Source organism: Rhinolophus ferrumequinum, chromosome X, assembly GCF_004115265.2.
Source record: "Rhinolophus ferrumequinum isolate MPI-CBG mRhiFer1 chromosome X, mRhiFer1_v1.p, whole genome shotgun sequence".
Lineage (NCBI taxonomy): Eukaryota > Metazoa > Chordata > Mammalia > Chiroptera > Rhinolophidae > Rhinolophus > Rhinolophus ferrumequinum.
The window spans coordinates 81,680,276-81,701,841 of NC_046284.1; the positions used below are offsets into that span (position 1 = coordinate 81,680,276).

The 21,566-nt window shown below is 38.2% G+C and overlaps 1 protein-coding gene across 2 annotated transcripts in view; it reads left to right on the top strand.

Annotated features, from left to right (window-relative positions):
- The window catches only part of FAM120C (family with sequence similarity 120C), an 84,201-nt gene that overhangs the window by 14,448 nt on the left and 48,187 nt on the right, over nt 1–21,566 (top strand). For both annotated transcript variants that reach the window (XM_033107086.1, XM_033107091.1), the window contains exons 2-7: nt 4,275–4,521; nt 5,750–5,832; nt 10,401–10,529; nt 19,709–19,811; nt 20,375–20,457; nt 20,874–21,151. In XM_033107086.1, the coding sequence (XP_032962977.1) occupies nt 4,275–4,521; nt 5,750–5,832; nt 10,401–10,529; nt 19,709–19,811; nt 20,375–20,457; nt 20,874–21,151 (923 nt within the window). The remainder of the gene's footprint in view (nt 1–4,274; nt 4,522–5,749; nt 5,833–10,400; nt 10,530–19,708; nt 19,812–20,374; nt 20,458–20,873; nt 21,152–21,566) is intronic.

Consider the following 21,566-nt stretch of genomic DNA (forward strand, 5'->3'; position numbering starts at 1 on the left):
TGTTGTTGTTGGGGAATGTTGGGGAACAGTGTGTTTTTCCAGGGCCCCTCAGCTCCAAGCCAAGTCGTTGTTCTTTTAATCTGGTTGTGGAAGGCACAGCTCAGCTCCAAGTCCAGTCGCCATTTTCAGTCTTAGTTGCAGGGGGCGCAGCCCACTATTCCTTGTGGAAATTGAACCGGCAACCTTGTTGTTCAGAGCTCGCGCTCTAACCAACTGAGCCATCCTGCCACCCCCCTCTGATTTCTTATTGCTTTGGAATTGCGAACACGTGGAGGTGGAGCACAGCGCCCTGCATGTGTCAGACACCAGCTTGGTGTATTTAACGTGGTAGATGGGAGTGACGCCAGTATTCCAACGGAATTTGGGATGAGCTGGAGGAAGTCAAGAATTGCAGAGGTCAGAAAGTGATACTGCCTCTGGATTAAGCTCTTTCTATGGAACAGGCAGGGTTCTAGAGACCCAGATGGTTGTAACTGCAACTAATAGGCTCACAATCTAGTTACATTTTTTTTAGATTCCAATTTATTAAATTTATTGGGGTAATACTGGTTAGTAAAATTACATAAGTTTCAAGTGTACTTTTTTATAATACATCATCTGTATGTCACACTGTGTGCTCACCACCCACAGTCAGTTCTCCTTCCATCACCATATATTTAATTCACTTTACCCTCTTCTGCCATCTCCTCTCCCCACTTACCCTTTGGTAACCACTAAACTGTTGTCTGTGTGAGTTTTTGTTTGTCTTATTCGTTTGTTGCTTTCAGTTTTATATCCCACATGTAAGTGAAGTGATACGGTTCACGACTTTTTCAGTCTGACTTATTTCGCTTAGCATGATAATCTCGGGATACATCCACGTTGTCGCAAATGGCAGTATTTCATCTTTTCTTATGGCTGAGTAATATTCCAGTGTGTACATGTACCACATCATCTTTATTCAATCATCTATCAAAGGACACTTTAGTTTCCATGTCTTGGCCACCGTGAATAATGCTGCAATGAACACAGGGGTACATACAAAGTATGATTACAAAAAACAACCACGGTGAATGTTTAAATTTAAAAAATTTTATTACAGTAAGACACATCGTCCTTAATACCCCCTCAAAATACCCCCCTCGCTTTGAACACTCTGATCCCATTGTTCTTGCCACTTTCTGAAGCGGTTCTGGAAGTCCTCCTTCGTGAGTGTCTCTAGTTGCACTGTCATGGCTGCCTCAATGTCCTGAATCGATTCAAAACTTTTACCTTTCATGGTCATTTTGACTTTGGGGAAGAGCCAGGATTTACACGGTGCTAGATCTGGTGAATAAGGTGGATGAGGATGCACTGTAATGTTTTTATTTGACAGAAATTGCTGTACCAGAAGTGATGTGTGACACAGAGAGTTGTCATGATGATGAAACCGTTTGCCAATTTTTAAGGCTGTTTTCTGTGCACGTTGTTACTTAAACGCTCGTAAAGACACGACACAGGACTTTCAGGACTGCTTTAGAAGGGGGCAAGAACGATGGGATAAATGTGTTCGAAGCGAGGAGGAGTAGTTTGAGGGGGATTAAGGGCAATGTGTCTTTTACTGTAATATTTTTTTTTTAACTTAAGAAGTCGCCATATTTTTTTTGATCATACCGCATATATCTTTACGGATGAATGTTTTCAGATTTTTTGGGTAGATACCCAAGAGAGGGATTGCTGAGGCATGTGGTAATTCTATTACTAATTTAAAAAAATTTTTTTATTGGGGAATATTGGGGGACTGTGTTTGTCCAGGGCCCATTAGCTCCAAGTCATCGTCTTTCAATCTAGTTGTGGAGGGTGCAGCTCAGCTTTAAGTCCAGTTGCTGTTTTCAGTCTTTAGTTGCAGGGGGTGCACCCCACCATCCCATGCGCGAGTCAAACAGGCAACCTTGTTAAGAGCATGCGCTCTGACCAACTGAGCCATCCGGCTGCCCATCCCCTAAGTTTTATAAATAGGTGTCACTTCCTCTAGAGCGTATTACCCCACTGACTGGTTAGATGCTTTTACTTGAGTTCCCATGGCACTCTGTGCTGTCTGCATCCTGGCACCTTGTAGGCCCTTAGTTCATATTTGTTGGACCAAAAAGTGAGGCAGCAATTAAAAGCTGTAGATAGTTGTTCAGAATCTCAACTTTTACTTTCTTTAAAGCTTACGTGTACTTTTTTCTGATCAGTTGTTTGGCTATGTTGTTTGTTGTTTAATTTTGCCTAAATCATTTTAGTCTCGTAGAAAATGACAAGGTTGACAACTAAACTGGATCAGTTTGGGCCAGGAACTGAAGTTATTCTGCTTATAGGTGGTGGTAGTCGTGTGAAATGGAGCCAGGCACACAGCTATTCTAAGAGGCAGTGTGGCTAGAAGGCTTTTCCTTTGCCCTGGTCACGAGTTAATTGTCATCAACCAATCTGAGGTGAGGCACAGGTTTGTATATTTTGAAAACTGGGCTCCAAGTGATTGTGGTTTACATTCCTAGTGTTGTAAGAGCCACTAGATTAGTTAAAAATCACTCGGCTAGTCTTTGGCTTTCTGGAGTTGAAATCACTTGGATGGTGGCAGAATCACCTTTAGACCAGCTAAAGGTCATATGTTGTAGTAGAAAAAGCATGTGTTGTGGTGTCAGTCTGACCCAGCTTTCTGTTTCCCAGCTCTGTGTTCCTGAGCATGGCCCCTCAGTTCTCTAAGCCTCAGTTTCCTCATCTGTAAAATGGGACTTACAATGCTTGCATGGTTAGGTTGTGGTGATGGGAGAGAACATATCATACTTAGCACTATGCCTGATAAAGGTAGATGAATTCTCAGTGACTTGTATGAAAGGTATGCTGGAAGAAACTATCACCAGGTGGCAGCATAAAACTGTACTACCCTGACCCATTTCGAATTAATCATAACTTAGGAATAAGTATGTTGCAGTGCAAAGGAAGGATTTTTGGAAACCAAACACAGACCTTGCTTTGCTCTCTGCTTACCAGTGTCCCGCTCCTTGTGTGACTTAATGTGTGACATGACTATACTATTAACTAGAGTTTCGTTACATAGCCTAGCAGAAGCTTAATGCATTGAAACTCCTGTCAGACTCCAGAAAACTACCATTTTTTTTACAACTTAAATGAAGAAATAGGTCAGTTTAGTTGGACAAAATTGTCACGATCTACAGGCTCTTGAGCCCAAATCCAGGCTTGCTTTTTCTAGCCATGTGACCTTAGGGATAATAATGTAAAATGGGTTTAAGAATAATAGTTATGGCCTCATAAGATTGTGTTGAGTATTAAATGAGTTAATACATGTAAAGTACTTGGAACATTGCTTAGCACATAGTACATGTTCAGTATCGGTTAGCCATTACTATTCATTATACTATGTTCTAGGTCTTATGTGGGAGCCAGGAATACAGAGATAAGTGAATTTTCTGCCGTCAAGGTACTTAGTGTTGTGGAACCAGTACTCAGCATGCTCTAGTGCAGCAACAGAGGCATACTCAGTAAAGGGCATTTAATGTCTGCCTCTGTTACATAAAAAACAGTGCTCTCCAGGAAGAAGCCTGGTGCAGTGGAAAGTGTGCATTCTGCAGGCAGATCAACCTGGGTTTGAATCCTGTCTACAGTCACTCATGTAACTTTGGGGGCAGCCAACCTCTTGGAGCCTTAGTTTTCCCATTTCTAAAATGGGGTGAAGTTTCTGACCCCACATATTGGAAGTGACCTATTTGGGTGTCTTGCCATCTAAGATGCTTCTAAGAAAGAAAGCAAGGATTTGTTTAGAAAAGAATTAGATGTACTTAGATTCAGATTTTAGCTATCTGTTGTTTAACCTTTTTGTCTATGTCCATGTGTAAGTTTTTTCATCCATATCTACATTGGCCATGGTTCTGAAGTTGAGATAATGTATGTAAAGTATGCACGGTGGGTGGAGGTGCTGAGCAATAACTAACAGCTCTATTATCTAACGAATGTCTCTTCTGTCATTGTTTCAAATAAAAATTCATATACCATGTTCATTTCAGTATTCTTTTGAAGAGCCGCAGGCCTCAATTTCATGAAAGGAGTCAAAAAACTCTGGGCATTTGAATGAACATGTGGTTAATGCTGCCTGTGTTTATAGAAGAGGCTTTTTTTTTTTTAAGAGTGTTCTGTTTAGCCTCATATAATATTAAGTTTTAACAAACTGCAAAGTTCAGTTGCTAAACTTCCTGACTTCTAACCAAATACAGGTCAGCTTCTGTTGCATGACCTGTTCTTCTCTTCTTCCCTCCTAGGTCTTTCAGAGCCTTGAAGACCACCATTTGGAAGTGGTGGCTTTCTTGAGGGAAAATGGCTTCCATGGCCTTCTTGCCCATGACTCCGAGTATGCGCTCTACAATATTCCCTTTTACTACAGTTCCCATGCTCTGAAGCTGAGCTGGAATGGGAAGAACCTCACTACCAACCAGTTCCTGATGCAGGAGGTGGCCAAGCAGCTGGGCCTGAAGCGGATGAATTTTCCCATATTTGCTGCACTGCTAGGTAGGTAGTCCCATAACAGACTCCAGTGATTAGTAAAGTTTCCCCTTCCTGTAATAAGAGATGAAGACCAGAGCAATTTAGTCTGTCGTTACTGGATTTATCTTCTGAAAGTCCACATGCCAACACTGTGCTTCTGGGCTTTAGTAGAAACTCAGCATGTTTGTCTTATGAATTAATACAGGATATTCCAGAACATTATTTTGATTCTTATTAAATTCTTTTGTAACATTCCATAACTTTTTTGCAGAGTACTCTCTTAGGCCAAATGTTTTCCTAGCCTTGGACAGTTTTGGTTTCCCACTCAGAGCATTCACATTTCTTCCCCAGTGTCTAAATTTGGATCATGAACACAAATTGTTATGTTTTTCTTTTTGCTTCTGTTGTGCTAACATTTTATAATGAAAATTTCCAAACATGCAGCAAAATTAAAAGAATTTTATAGTGGAAATCCTGTATCTATCACCTGTTTTCTGCCATTAACATTTTATTATACTTGCTTTATCTATCCATTCTAGCCATCTATCCATCTGTCTTTTAAAGACATATTTCAGAGTAAATTACAGACTGTTGATTGTGTTTTGAGTTGGTTTTCCAAGTATTGACAGGATGAAGGTTAGTATCTTATCTCAGGTGTGAACTCTGTTTGTAATGCCGAAGGGGTTGAGCTTGGATAATCTCACGGAGTCAGCAAAGTTTTGGAATTAGGCCTTTGGCAAATCACTGAAGTTACACCTCTCTGGATTCAGTCTCCTCCTCTGTGAAATGGAATGATAGTACCTCATGGTGTTATTGATAAGATCAAATGAAATGAGATACATGAAATGCCCAGCACTTATTAGTCAGGCAGTTGTAGCTGCTATTACAAAAGACAGCATGACTAGGTGATAGAAAATAGCATAAGCTTTGGAGTCAGACAGTCCTGAGCTGCTTATTCTGGTGTGGGCACTTATTAACCATGCCCCCTTAGGCCAAGTCACCAGATTTGTCCAAACCTCAGTTTCCTTATCTGTAAAATGGGGAGAATAATACCGTACATGGTTATCATAAAGATGATACGTATAATGCATGTGATACACAGGTAATCAACACATAGCTACTTGTAGTCATTATATTAAGAATATAGATTGGCGTGAATTATTTGATCATTTTTCTCTCCCAGAAGCCCTTTCATGGCATGGAGGGTCTAAAAACATGTGCACAGTCAGTAAATGACAAATGTACTTTATAGGTAACCACATTCTCCCAGATGAGGACCTGGCTGCTTTTCATTGGAGCCTCTTGGGACCAGAACATCCCCTTGCATCACTGAAGGTAATGTGCCCCATTTCCTGCATATACATCCATGACATCAGGTTTTGATTGGAATTTTGATAGAATAATTATCTTTCATTAGGTTTAAAATATTCCAAAATACTTACAAAATTTGTAATTATGATCAATACTCTTAATAAAAAGAAAACTCAGTTTTCCACCTCCAGTTCTTCCCTCCTCTGTCTTTCTTTCCTGTATATCTCCTTTACTTTCACCCTGTTACCACACTCACACAGAATGCGTCACTTCGGATACTTCTGGTCGCTAAATATATGGGTTCCCCCCCCACTATGGTTCACCTCAGTTTTGATACTGTTCACCTGGAGATGTCATAAGATTTCACGGGTTAAGGACTCAGTCCCACAAAACTGTCCCCCCCCCAACTTCAGACACCAGTTGCAAGCCCAGTTTATCACCTGTGCTTCTGACCAACCTGCTATAGGTCAGCGGTTCCAATGACCACCCTCCTTGGGTTTGATTAATTTGCTAGAGCAGCTCACAGAACTCAGGAAAACACTTACTTAAACATTTTCCAATTTATTAAAGGATGTGATAAAATACAGGATGAACATCCAGATGAAGAGATATATAGAGTGAGGTCTGGGAGGGTCCCAAGCGCAGGAGCTTCTGTCCCCATGGAGTGGGGGTGCTTTATCCCCTAGTGTAGATGTGTTCGCTAACCTGGAAGCTCACTGAACCCCATATTTTTGCAATTTTATGGAGGCTTCATCACGTAGGCATGATTGACTATTAATTTCATTTTCAGTCCTTTTCCCTTCTCAAGAGAATGGGAGTGGGGCTAAAAGTTCCAAGTTTTTAATCATAACTTGGTCTTGCCGGTAACCAGCTCTTATCCAGGAACCATCCAGGAGCCCGCCCAGAGTCACCTCAATAGAACAAGACATGTTCCTAGTGATCATACCACTTAGGATATTGCAAGGGTTTTAGAAGCTCTGTGCCAGGAACTGGAGGCAGAGACCAATATATATTTTCTGTTATCTTACACCCTTAATATTTAAAGGATTTGTACAAACCTATGAAGAAAAAAACAAATACCCCAATAAATGAACTGATGAGTAAAGGACAGAAGCAGACAATTCACAAAAGGAGAAGTACAGTTGCCAATAGTGTGACTAAATGCTACACTTCACTGGTTGGTGATCAGACATACAAACTAATTGAGAAGTGTGATTTCTCTTCACCTAACAGTTTAGCAAATACTGAAAAATTAATCTACCCATTTCTATCAAGGCTATGGTAGTAGTGTAAGTTGGTGATTGTATTTATATCCCTAGTTCTTTTATTCTCCCAGACAACTATTTCATACCTTTTGCTCTCTCCTCAAGCCTCTAATGCTCCCTTCTCCTCGCTCACTCTCAGCTCATGACCTGGCGTACTATTTCACTGAGAAAATTGCAGCATTGGGAAGAGAGCTTCCACCACTCCCACCCTTTCATCTGTCCTGCATGCATCTGTGCGCCCAGATGCTCTGCCTGCCTCCTGTTAACTGTGGAGGACCTGTCCCTGATCCTAACACCACCCCCTTCCCCCAGATCCCCTCCCCTCTAGCTAACCGATGGGCATCACTTCAGCAGTTCTCCCCTCTTTCTCCTGCATCTTCAGTTTCCCTCTCTTCATTGGCTCTTTCCCATCAGATATATAAACATGCACCCAAAAAATCAACCTCACTCCCTCCACCCAAACTACTGCTCCATATTTCTTCTTCCTTTGTGTCAAACTCTTCTAGAGAGTTGTCTATACTTCAACTATTTACTCTCCCTTTTCCCTGTTCTCTCTTCAATGTGCTTTGCTGAAATTGCTCTTGACAAAGTCACCAATGACCTTGATGTTAGTAAATCCAGTGGCCAGCTCTCAGTTTTCATCTTACTTGACCAATCAGCAGCATATGACCCAGTTCACTTTCTCTTCTATAGAATATGTTCCTCACATGGCTGTAAGGACACTATCTTCTGGTTTCCTTCCTACTTCATTCAGTGGCTACTGCTTCCGTCTCCTTTGCTGCTTCTTTGTCTTCCCTGCTTCTTAACTTTGGAATGTCCCATAGTTCTATCCTTAGTCCTTTCTCTTTTCTATCTACAGACACTGCCTTGGTAATTGATCACATCTAGTCTCATGACTTTAAACACCGTCTATCCAGTGATGACTCCTAAATATATGTCTCCAGCTTTGCCTTCCTCCTTGCACTCCAGATTCTAATATCTAATGACCTACTAAACACTTCAAAGAAATATGTCCAAATGGAAACTCCTGATCTTTTCCCTATATCTGTTCCTCCCATATAGCCTTCCCCATTTTCATTAATGGCAACCTCATCCTTCCAGTTGCTCATGCTGCAAACCTTGGAGTCATGCTTGACTTCTCTCTCTTTCTCATGTCCCACATTTCCAACTGTGATCAAATACCACCAGGTTTCCCTGCTACTACCCTGCTCACGTCATCATTCTTTCTTGCCTGGATTATTATAAAAGCGTACTAACTGTTGGTCTTCTGCTCGCTCTCTTTTCTGTCACCCCTCCCTCCAAATTTATTCTCCATACAGCAGCCAGAGTGATTCTTTTAAAAACCAACTCAGATAATGTCACTTCTCTCTTTGAAATTCTCCAGTGGCTCTTCATATCACTCACCCAGTCTTTACCGTGGCCTGCAAAGCCCTATACTGTCTGGCCCCATTACAGCTCTGATCTCATCTTCCCTTTCTTTTGCTTTTTGAACCTTTGCACTTACCATTCTTTCTACTTGGAAGGCTTTTTCCTCCCACATAGCTATTTCCTCACTCTTACAGGTTTTCTCAGATGTTATTTTCTCAGTGAAGCCTGTCCTGACCACCCTATTTATTAATAAAATTATCTGCTCATGTGTGCATGTTCTCTCTCTCTCTCTCTCTTTCTCTCTCTCTCTCTCTCTCTCTCTCTCTCACACACACACACACACACACACATATTTCTTAGCCCCTTCTCTGCTTAGATTTTCTCCATACCACTTATCTACATCAAGCACACTATACATTTTACTTATTTATTCTGTTTGTTTGATTCCATTCACCCCATCCAGTCACACCTACACTAGAATGTAAGCTCCTGTGAGGGCAGGGATCTTTGTTTATCTTGTTCACAGCTGTATCCCTGGTGCCTAGGACAGTGCCTAGCACACAGTAGGCAGTAAATATTTTTTGAAGGAATGAATGGTGCAGGTTTTTGCCTAAACAATTTATATAAAAAGACTTTAAGAAGTTTACACCCTTTGACTCAGTAATTACTGCTGTTTTAGGAAGCTTGTAATTAAATAATTGGGAAATGGATAACAAATCATATCTATATTTTATCACAGCATTAAAAAAATCCTTTAGGGCCGGCCCGGTGGCTCAGGCGGTTGGAGTTCCATGTTCCTAACTCCAAAGGCTGCCGGTTCGATTCCCACATGGGCCAGTGGGCTCTCAACCACAAGGTTGCCAGTTCAATTCCTCGAGTCCTGCAAGGGATGGTGGGCAGTGCCCCCTGCAACTAAAATTGAACATGGTACCTTGAGCTGAGGTGCCGCTGAGCTTCCGGATGGCTCAGTTGGTTGGAGTGTGTCCTCTCAACCACAAGGTTACCAGTTCGACTCCCGCAAGGGATAGTGGGCTGTGCCCCTGGCTGTGCCCCCTGTAACTAGCAATGGTGACTGGACCTGGAGCTGAGCTGCGCCCTCCACAACTAAGACCGAAAGGACAACAACTTGAAGCTGAATGGCACCCTCCACAACTAAGATTGAAAGGACAACAACTTGACTTGGAAAAAAGTCCTAGAAGTACACACTGTTCCCCAATAAAGTCCTGTTCCCCTTCCCCAATAAAAATTTTTTTAAAAAAAACCTTTATATTAAAAATTTTCAAGCATCACAAAAGTAGAAAAAATAATATGATACCATTGTAACATCTTCCAGCTCCAGCAGTTATCAAGATGTGGCCACAATTGTTGGGGCTTTTTTTGTTGCTGCTGCTAATGTATTTTAAAATAAATTCCATACCTCAAGTCATTTCACTTCCATATTCTTCGATACGCATCTCTAAAGCATATTGGCATTTTCATATATAAGCACAATGCCATTATTATGCCTAACAAAATTGATAATTTCTTTTTATCATCTTAATATACAGTCAGTCCATTTTTGGATTTTCCTGATTGTCTCAAAAAGGCCTTTTTGTGGTTAGTTCAAATCAGGATCCAAACATGGTCCACATATTTCGACATTACCTTTAATAGTGAAAAATTGGAAGCAGGCAGAACGTATCGTGAAAGAAAACTGATTAATTATGGCAGTGTCATAAAACATTGGTTATCTCTGTAGTAGTAAGATTATAGATGATAAGATTTTATCTTTCTTTTATACTTTTCAATCTCTTCAAAGTATTCTGTACTGAGAATTAGGGGGAAAACTTTTTATAGAAAAGATTTTACCTGTCTTTCGGTGGATTTACTGAATTTGAATTCTGGATCTAACCCCAACCTCACCCTTTTTCATAGTGACTCGTGTGAAGTCAGTGTTCTTTGCTTATCTTACCCTTCTAGGTCCGAGCTCATCAGCTGGTTCTTCCTCCCTGTGATGTGGTGATCAAGGCTGTTTCTGAGTATGTTAGTTCCATCAAAGACCCCTCTAACCTGGATGTGGTTGGGAAGGATGTTTTCAAACAGTCTCAGGTGAGCTAGCTTCCCCCTTTCAAAGAGTTGCTAGTTTTCTTACGTTCACCAGTACCACCGGCACATCTGATCCTTCAGGTGCTGCCTCCCTTCTCTCCTAGCTGCTTGTCGCCTCCATTTTTACAGGCTGGAGCCCCAGGGTTTCTTTGAGAAAACATTAAAAGGGCCTGGATTGAAAGCGTTCTGTACCATTTTTCCACTGATTTTTATCAAAAGTTATGCAAGCTCATTCTGGAAAATTAGAAAATAAAGAAAAATTGTCACATAAACCTCATTACCCAGAAACAACTTGCTGTATTATCACTCTAGCATATGTCCTTCGACTCTATTGTTTCAATGTATATTTTAATATAAAGGATGTCTTGCTGGTGGAGGGTAATGGGTAATGAAAAAGACACTTAAAGTAGATCCCCATAAAACAAGAATCAATATTTTATTGTTAATAGTGAAAAAAGGGCTTGATTGGGATTTGTCTTATGAAACTAAAAGTTAATGTTAGTTTTATATTTAACAAGTTGATTTAATCTTGTACTCTGGGTTTTCCAGTTTTATTTTTGCAATTAACATACAGTAAGACTGACTTTTATATATGTGTGTGTACAGGTCTGTGAATTTTTAACAGATTTAATTAGATTTATGTGACCACCATCACATTCAGCATCAGAACAGTTGAACCACCCCCAAATCTCTCAGGCTGTGTCTTTGCAATCACACCCAAACTTACCATTATCTCCTGGCAACTACCAGTCTATTCTTTCAGTGTAGTTGTATCTTTTAGAGAAGAGCATGTGACTACAGTCATACAGTATGTAATCTTTTGAGAATGGCATTTTTTATTCAACATAGTGCCTTTAAAATTTGTTTAAATTGTTACATATTTCATCTATCAATTTATTTTTATTTCCAAGTAGTATTGTGTGGGTATACCTTCGTTTGTTTTTCCATTCATCCCTACAGGATATTTGGGTTGTTTCCAATTTTTGGTGGTTTGAATACAGCTGCTGTAAACATTTGTGTACAGGTTTTTGTCTGAAAATAAATTTCCCTAATATAAATACCTAAGAGTGGGATTTCTGGGTCATATGGTAAGTATATGTATAACTTTAACTTTATGAGACCCTGCCAAACCATTTTGTACAGTGGCTGTTCCATTTCTCATCAGCACTTATTATTGTCAGTATTTTTTATAGCCATTCTAATAGGTGTATGGTGGTAGCTCATCATAATTTTAATTTGTATTTCTCAAATGACTAATGATGAACACTTTTTCTTGTGCTTATTTGCCATCCATATATCCTCTTTGAAGAATGTGGTCTGTTCGTTAATAGTCTTTAGCCCATTTTTTAATGGGGTTATTTGTTTACTTACTGTTGAGTTTTGAGAGTTCTGTATATGTTCTGCATACAAGTCCTTTGTCAGATATTTGATTTGCAAATATTTTCACCCAGTCTGTAGTTTGTCTTTACATTCTTTTAACAGTGTCTATTGCAAAGCAAAAGTTTTAAACTTTTATCAGTTTTTATCTTTTATGGATCTTGCTTTTGGTGTCATGTCTAAGAACTCTTTGCCTAACTGCAGGCATGACAAATTCTCCCGTTTTCTTCTAAAAATGATATAGTTTTACATTTAAGTCAAATTATCTGTTTTGAGTTTATTTTTATATAAAGTGTAGAGTGTGTTGTTTTTGCATATGGATGTTCGATTGTTTCAACACAGTTTATAGAAAAGACTGCTTTCTCCATTGAATTGCCTTTATCAAAAATCAATTGTCCACATTTGTGTGGATCTGTTTCTGGACTCTTCTGTTCAGTTGACCTATGTGTCTATTTCTTTGCAAATAGCTCATTGTCTTGAATACTGGAGCTTTATGGTAAGTCTTAAAATTGGGTAGTGATTCCTCCATTTTTTTTTTTTTTTAGTTTCAGATGTGGTTACTCCAGTTTAATGCTTTTTCAAAATTATTTTGTCTATTCCAGTTTCTTTGCCTTTCCATATAAATTTTAGAATAATCTTGTCTAGATCTACAAAAAAAATCCTGCTGGTATTATAATCGGGATTCCTTTCAATATACAGGTGGATCTTGAGATAATTATGCTAAGCAAAATAAGTCAGACAGAAAAAGTCAAGAACCATATGACTTCACTCAGATGTGGAATATAAAACTGAAAGCAACAAAGGAACAAGACAAACAAACAAAAACTCGTAGATACAGACAGCAGTTAGTGGTTACCAGAGGGTAATGGGGGTAGGAAGGTGGTAGAAGAGGGAAAATGGGATCAAATATATGGTGATAGAAGGAGAACTGACTCTGGGTCTGGGTGGTGAGCACACAATGCAATATATAGATGATGTATTGTAGAAATGTACACTTGAAATCTGTGTAATTTTACTAACCAGTGTCACCCCAATAAATTTAATTAAAAAAAGAAAAAGTTGGCATATGCAGAGAGACTTCTGAGAATGCTTAGGCATAGGGCATAGTCCTGTTCAAACATTAATTAAACCTCTTTGGTTTGTGTGTGTGTGTATGTGTGTGTATGTGTATGTGTATGTGTGTACGCCAAAAAAAGTATACAAATTTTAAGAAAGGAAAACTGGATTACAATTGTAATACTCAATATATACCGATAACAAAAGATGAATGAATACAAGTCACGTTTGACTTCTGCAGTTACAAAAGGTGCTCAAAGTGGTTACCATCAGCGTCCAGACACTTCTGATTACAGCAAACTACTGCTTGAGTGACGTTGACCAAAATGTCCACTTGTATAAATTTTTTGGTATCCCTGGGGTGTGTGTGTGTGTGTGTGTGTGTGTGTGTGTGTGTGTGTTTCTATGTGTGTGTGTATGAATTTGGTGAATCTTCAAATCCCAGAAAACATTATGCCTCTCCATTTATTCAGGTTGTCTGATTTCTTTTATCAGTGTTTTGTAGTTTTTAGCATACAATTCCTATATATGTTTCTTTTTATATTTATACTTAAGTATTTAATATTTGAGTACCTATTGTAAAGGATATGTTTTTGTTTATCTCAATTTCTAATTGTTCATTGCTAGTATATAAAAATATGATTGATTTTTGTGTGTTGACCTTGTAGGTCATCTTTCTAAACTCACTAGCAGTTTTTTGGTATATTTTTTGACATTTTCTGTGCAGGTGATTGTGTTGTCTGTATATAGGGACAGTTTTATTTCTTTTCCTGTCTGTATGCCTTTTTAACTGCACTATCTAGGATTTCCAAGCAGTGTCAAATAGGAGTACGGAGAGAGGATATTCTTGTCTTGTTCCTGATCTACGGGGAAAGCATTCACTTAGCATTAAGAATGATATTAGCTATAGGTTTTGTAGCTGCATGTTATCAGGTTGAGGAAGTTTATTCCTAGTTTGCTGAGATTTTTTATCATGAATGGATGTATTTTGTCAAACGCACTTTCTGCATCTATTGATGGGATCATGTAGTTTTTCTTCTTAGTCCGTTGATTTTTGAATATTGAACCATCCTTACATTCCCAAGATATAGTCATGGTGTATTCCTTTTTAATATTGCTGCATTACTAGTATTTTATTGAGTATTTTTGCATTTATTTTCATGAGGTATATTGGTCTGTACTTTTTTATACTGTTTGGTCTGGTTTTGGTATGCTGGACTAATAAAATGAGTTGGCAGGTGTTCTTTCCTCTTCTATTTTGGGGAAGAGATTATGTTGAATTGGTGTTATTTCTTCTTTAATTCTTTGATCAAATTTGCCAGCGATGTGTCTGGCATGTATTTCTTTTAATTTATCCTCTTTAGAGTTTGCTGAGCTTGAATTTCTAAGTTTGTCTTTCACTAAATTTGAGACGTTTTCAGCTATTATTTCTTCAAATAAATTTTCTGTTCCACATTCTCCTTTCCTTCCGTAACTACAATGGCACCAATGTTATACCTTTTGGTATTATCCCATAGATCCTTGAGGCACTGTGTTTTTGTTGTTGTTTTTTTTTAAATTATTATTCTCTCTATATTTAAATTTTGGTTATTATATTTTTAAGTTCTGAAATTTCCATTTGGTTCTTCTTTATAGATTGTATTTCTTTGCTGAGACTTTCCATCTTTCTATTTGTTTGAAAGGTGTTCCCCTTACGTTCAAGCATTTTTACAAAGCTGCTTTGAAGTCATTATCAGATAATTCCAACACGTGTGTCATCTCAGCATTGGCATCTATTAATTCAGTTCTTCCATTCAAGGAAGGATTTTCCTGGTTCTGTCCAAGGCCAAACAATTTCGGATTGGATCTTGGACATTTGGAGTATTATATTATGAGATTCTTGGTCTTCTTTCAATATAATGGGGAATGTTGATAGTTTTGTTTTAAGAGGCAATTGACCCATTTAGGTGGAGGCCACAAGTTCTCACCATCAATCTGTGGGCTTTGGTTTCAATGTCAGCACAATTTTCAAAGCCTTTGCAAACCTATTTGGATCGGTCCTGTGTACATGCCACTCAGTGGCCAGTCTGGGACGTGGGCTGCGGTTTATCTCTTCAGTTCTCAGAGGCTGTCGTCTGCTGTTTAGTGTCAGGTCCATACATGTGCTGCTCCTTGTCTGCGATCTCTTCAATACTTCCCAATTCCTTGGAACACCCTTTTTCAGTGTCTGGAGCCAAGTAGCAGGAGGACAGAAAGAGAAAAAGCATCAAAGGCTCACTCCACCTATTGAGACTACTGCTGATCGGAGAGGAAGGTTTCCATTATTCAATTTTAGTTTTCTGCCATTCCCCTATTGCCACTGCTGCCACCACAGATTGGCTTTGGGCTTGCACACGTAACAACAGAAAAAAGAAAAAGAAAGAAAAATGGGATGTTTCTGTATACTTTCTTGAGTTTTTGGAGACCCTTTTTCCACTCTTCAAGCCAGAACGAGACTGAGGTTTCTCCTGGAGCTTTCTCTGTCCACGTCAATGGACGCTTCCAGATTTCAGGTTGCATTATGTCCACATCAGGGAACACTGGAGGAAAAAGAAATGCTAAACTCACCCTTGGTTTAGTAGTACTTTGAATTCTGGTGTTCTTCTCCAGTCCTGCTGCTGTTCACTTTTCAGAGTCCTCAAATTGCTGTTGGTTTTTACGACTACCTTCAGTGAGAACAAGGTGGAGTTTTGGTACTCCATCTTAACCAGGACAGAAACCTCTCTATAGATATTTTATTTAATGAATAAAGAATAAAATACCAGTGTTTGGTTGGGTACATAAGTTTTCACGATAAAATTTTGTGACAGCACCATCTTGTATCCATTGCTTCACATTTAACGTTCTAGCACAATCATAAAGATCATTGTTTTTTATAAAAAGTATACTTGGTCTTTATTTTCCCAAAGGGCTTACATTCTTTTGATACTCAAATCATTCTCTTTTCAGGTGCCTTTCCTGCCATCATCTTTTGTAATTCTCTTGTGCATCCTTTCCCAGTTTTGAACACTAATACTGTTCCAGATTCTGATTCATCAGTGGCTCCTAGCATGATGTGAACAGTCCTCCATTATTTTCCTTGACTTTAGGGAATCCTAATTTAAATGACAGATTTGCTTGTTTATTCACTTTGTTGATTTGCATTGTACTTTCAGCTGTTTGCACCAAACAATTAGGAAGAGACTGACCCACAAAGAAAGAATTTGACATGTCGGGTAGGGAGAAATGCTAGTGTTAAGTAGAGGATACTGGTGAAATGGAGAGTAAATTTTTCTTCCAATTTTTTTTTTTTACATATAACATAAAATTTACCATCATTACCATTTTAAGTGTACAGTTCAGTAGTATTAAATACATTCATAATGTTGTACAACCACCACCATCATCCATTTCCATAACTTTTTCCATCTTGTAAAACTAAAATTCTATGTCCATTAAATGAGAATTTGCCATTCCCTCCCCCGGCAAAGCCCCTGGCAACCACCACTGCATTTTCTGTCTCTATGATTTTTACTACTTTAGCTACCTCATGGAATCATGCAGTATTTGTCATTTTGTGACTGGCTTATTTCACTTAGCATAATGTCCTTAAGGTCCATCCATGTTGTAGCATGTGTCAGAATTTCCTTCCTTTTTAAGACTGAATGATATTCCATTGTATGTAGATGGAGGAAGAATTGTTTAAGTGCTCAGTTGAATATTTTCAGTGTTACAGCTTTTGCTTCCCTTTGTAGCTTCATGAATTTTAAAACTTGGACAATGACTATTCTTAATAACAAAGATCCCTTTTTTCATTGAAAAAAAGAACAAAAAATTAAAAACAGAGACTTTGATCCTAATTTCACCCTAATTTCTTTACAATGTTTCTTTGTCTCCTTTTACATGTGTATTTTGATGTGGTAGTCATCTCAGTGTAAAAATTTTTAACCTGCTTTTTTCATTTAATATTATGTCTTAAACCTTTTGTCATTGTTGCTGTATAATTTTCATAAACATTATTATTGACAGTTGTAGAATTATGAGGAGAGCTTTTCTAAACAGACATGCAAACACTGCTAGGTAATAGTGTCAGAGTGTGGGGTTCTACTCTGCTACTTGTGGCATCTGTGAATCTATGAAAGAAAAGAGTAGAACTTTAGTAAATGCAATTATATCAAGTACTGCCTGAACTTCTATAGGCAAGGCCCCATGCTAGACCCTGGGATATAAATATGAATAAACCATTCTTTTTCCTCACAGAACTTGAGGTTAAAGAGGAAGGCAGAAGCAAATAAATAAGCACAACAAAGAAAAAATACAATAAAGGTTTCACAAGAGAGAGGTTTCATAGAAGTAGTGCCTCTTGAAGGAAGAATAAATGTTTGCCTATCAGAGCACAGAACAGAGTGGTAGATTGAAGGAAGTATGCATAATTCAGTATTTCAGGGTTTTGCACTACAGATCTACACTTGCAAGACATATTGTTAGTTAAGTACAGAAAGCAGGTTAAAAAATAATGCGCTGATATTCCATTTGTGTGAGAAAAAAACCATATTGGTGTACATACGTATGTGTATATAAACACAGCAAAAGTTATGACATGACATATACCAAACTGATAATAGGAGTTACCTCTGGGGAAGGAAGTGGGTACAGAGGCAAAGATACTAAGGAACACTGTGTATAGCTTGTATTTTTTAGGAGCTTGTTTTCAATTATTATGTATATTATTAAATATAATAAGGAAATAATAAATACATAAATAATGGAACTTTGATACAATGGAACTTTATTCAACCATGTAGATATTCAACCATGTAAGTAAGTAATTTGCAAACATTCTTTAGACATGGAACCCTTTTTTCAAACAATTGTGTTAAGTCCAATTTTTTTAGAAAGCAGAGTGATTTTGTTTCTTTGTGAGGCTGGAGGCCCTGGAGGTCTTGATTTCCATGTTAGTGTGCCTGCATGCATGCAAATGAAGAGATCTGGAATGCTGTCTAGATCCTGGGGTATTAATAATTACAAACCCTGAGAGATGAGATTATAAATATTTTAAGTTTTCCTTTTTTGATTATGTATTTTAATTGTTCTATAAGAAACAAATGTTTGTTATAGTTAGAAGATTTTTTTTTTTTTTTTTTTTTTTTTTTGTAGAAAGTAGTCAACACTGGGGCCATACGGTAAATTGGGCACTCTTATGCTTGATGATGAGAGTATAACTTGAGACATCTGTTTTGGGAAGAGATTTGGTATCATGTGCCAAGAGTCTATGAAAATGACCATATCCTTTGACCTAGTAATTCCACTTATAAGAATTTGCCCTATGAAATAACCCAAAAAACTTATGTAAAAATATGTTTATCAGAGCATTTTTTATAAAGAAATATTAGAAATGACTTTAATACCTTATATTCCACTTGATGAAATATTATGAAGTTCATAAAATTATATCCAAGACGATTTTTTAATTACATTAGAAAAGGCTTGATAAGGAAAAGCCCTTTCTTAATCAGTCCCAAACCCACAGAGGTAAACAGTATTTTTACTCTTGTTGACATAGATTAGTTTTGCTTCTACTTGGACTTTATATGTACTTTTTTGTGTCTGTCTTCTTTCACTCAGTATGTCTTTGAGATTTATCTGTATGTTGCATGTATCAGTACTTTGTTCTTTTTTAAATTACTGTATAATATTCTATTATATGAACAGACCACAATTTATCCATTCTTTTGTTGATATGCATTTGAGTTATTTGCAGTTTGGGGCTATTATGAGTAAAGCTGTTAGCATTCTTCATGTCTTTTGGTGGACAAATGTACTCATTTCTCCTGGGTAAATACTTAGGAGTAGGATTGCTGTCCCTGTGGCAAATATATGGTTAACTTATAAGAAACTGCCAAACTGTTTTCCACACTAAACCAACATACATTCCTACCAGCAATGTACTGGAGTTCTAGTTACTCCGTATCCTGGACAGTGCTTGATATTTATAATCTTTCATTTTAGCCATTCTGGTAGATATACAGTGGTGTCACATTGTGGTTTTTATATATTGTTTAAGTGCTTTTGGTTTTAATATTCATACCTTTTGAACCAGTAATTTCACTTTTGGGACAGACGTTTTCTTAGGGACATAATAAGAAATCCAGAAAAAACTTATATGTACACATATGTTCTTTGCTGCATAACTTACAATAGCCAAATGTGAGAAATAACCTAAATGTCAGGTATTAGGGAAATAGTTACATAATTTATGACGTGTTTGTAATGATAAAATCCACAGCCATTCAAAATTGTCTTATACTAAAAGCAGGATACAAAATTGTACATAAGGTATCAACTATAGAAAAATATGTGTATTAAAAGAGTCCAGCTATACTTCAAGAAAAAAAATTATTTTAAACACTACTAGAAGGAAACACACCAAAATATCTTTGGGTGGTGGTACTATGTAATTTACCCCCATCCTTATGTATTTTTTTCTAATATCACGTGGCCATTTAAGAATAACACAACATGTGAGTAGACTTTTATTTATTTTTAAACTTAATTTTTAAAAACTTTGCAGATTTTATGGTCTACAATGCTTTCTCCCTGTCTCATCTTTTCTGCAACATGAAAAATTGCTCATTTGGGTTTCTTTAAATATTTGATTTCTGCTACTGTTCTGACTCTCAAATTATAAATTGCATGAAAAAGATACTCTCGTGTTGTTTCTTCTTCTGAACATCTGATGTTCCAACATCCAGTCCAGGACAGAAGATAAAATAGAGCGATTCAAGAAAGCAGTTGAGTACTATTCAGTCACAACCAAACTTTCTTCGCTGCCAGTGGGTCCCTCCTCCTTTCTAGGTAAGGCTTCCATCTGACCCGGAGCTGCTCTGTCCATAGGGGAAACTGAGTCCGTCCCTCAGGGAATCTTGGGCCAGAGTGGAATCACTTGTTCGTATTGCACCCTCCTAGAAGTCATTCCTATTTGGTAGACATTCTCCTTTTGATTTCCATGTAATAAGAGAGGTGACATGAGACTGGCCCTGATTTCTCAAAACTTTAGATGGAGTCTAATGCCATTTCCTTAGTTTGGGCATCTTTTGGTGCTAACTCCATTGTGGCCTGGTATATGTAAAATAGCCCTATCTGTGGGGTTAGGCCTGAGTTTGAATTTCGTCTCTGTTGTTTATTAGCTGTGTGATCTTGACAAGTCACATTTGTATGAAATGTGGCTTGTGAAACCTACTTTATAGGGTTGTTATCAGATGAAATAATTTATGTAACATTTCTGGCATGGTGCATAGTAGCTGTTCAGTAAATTGTTACTTATTTATTATGAATAATTTTTCATGTGATAATGGGGTTAGCAGAATGTAACATGGTAGAATTATTAGGATTGACTAAATTATAGCCCTTTCTCTTAGCTTCAGGTTTTCGTAATAATCGACTTGGAAATCCTCCCCTTCCACGGCATCCAATGGGCACTATCTCTGCTGGAAAGCCAATGGTAAGTATCTTTTATGAAGCCTGAGACCATTTGTTAGCATTAGAGTTAGGGTTTAGGAGATAGGGTGATTCAGTGTTATCAGAATGTCGAGGCTCTATATACCTATGTCATGTTCTCAACCTGACGCTGGCAGACTATAAAGAAAACATCCAAATCAGTAACTACTAGGGCATTGAGAAGGTAGATTAGCTAATGTTGAAGAGTGGACTAGGAGACATAGATTGGTCCATTGTCCTGCCTCTGGAAGATTCTGTCCATACAACACTATTAGGATTATTTCTTGTTATTCTCAGTAAGTTCTTTATATCCCAATAACCCCTGTTCCTGGCAGCATCCACTATGTCACAATTTTTAAGGAAACCATCTTGGAGCCTGGTAAAATGTTAAATAGCTTTTCTGTCTGTTTTGTCGTTTAGTTTTCTCACCACGTGCCCCAGAAAATGAAATATCCACCATCATTCCCAATGGGACCCAACTCCTCTCTCCTCTTCTCCTCCCATGCTTTGGGGGAATCCCGTGCTTTTTCTGAGGACCCCATGCTACAGAACAGCCCCTTTGCCAATTGGGCTGTCTCTTATGACTCTTCTACACCCCAATTTCCCAATTACCTGACTTCCAAGGCCTCATCTCCTCTGGGACCAGACTCTTCCCACTCTTCCTCTGATGGTGATGAGCCAAATGAAGCCAGCTCTCAGTAAGTATCTGTATAGGCACCCAAGGGAACAGACTTCTGAAGCATCTGTATTCTCTTGTTGGTAACCTAGACGGGGATGTGGGGAAGTATATGTTTCCAGCTTTTCTCTGTGGCTCTTTGCTCTTAAGCAAAGTAGGGAAACTCTCTCTATGCTTGGCCATTTCGTGCTCATTTTGACCCTGTACCAATGGTAATTTTCGGATACACAGGCCACTCAGGTAAAGGCAGCATAGTAGCTGGTTAGGGAAGCCTTGTTATGGGTGTGCTACATGTCATGACTGTCATGTCTCAATTTGTGAGGGGGGTTGACTGAATTTTTTTAAATGAAAAGAATTTATAGAGTTGAAGTATTGGAACAGTTGAGTAGGCAGTTATATTGCTTAGTAACTAAGACAGGGTCCTAAGGATTAGAATA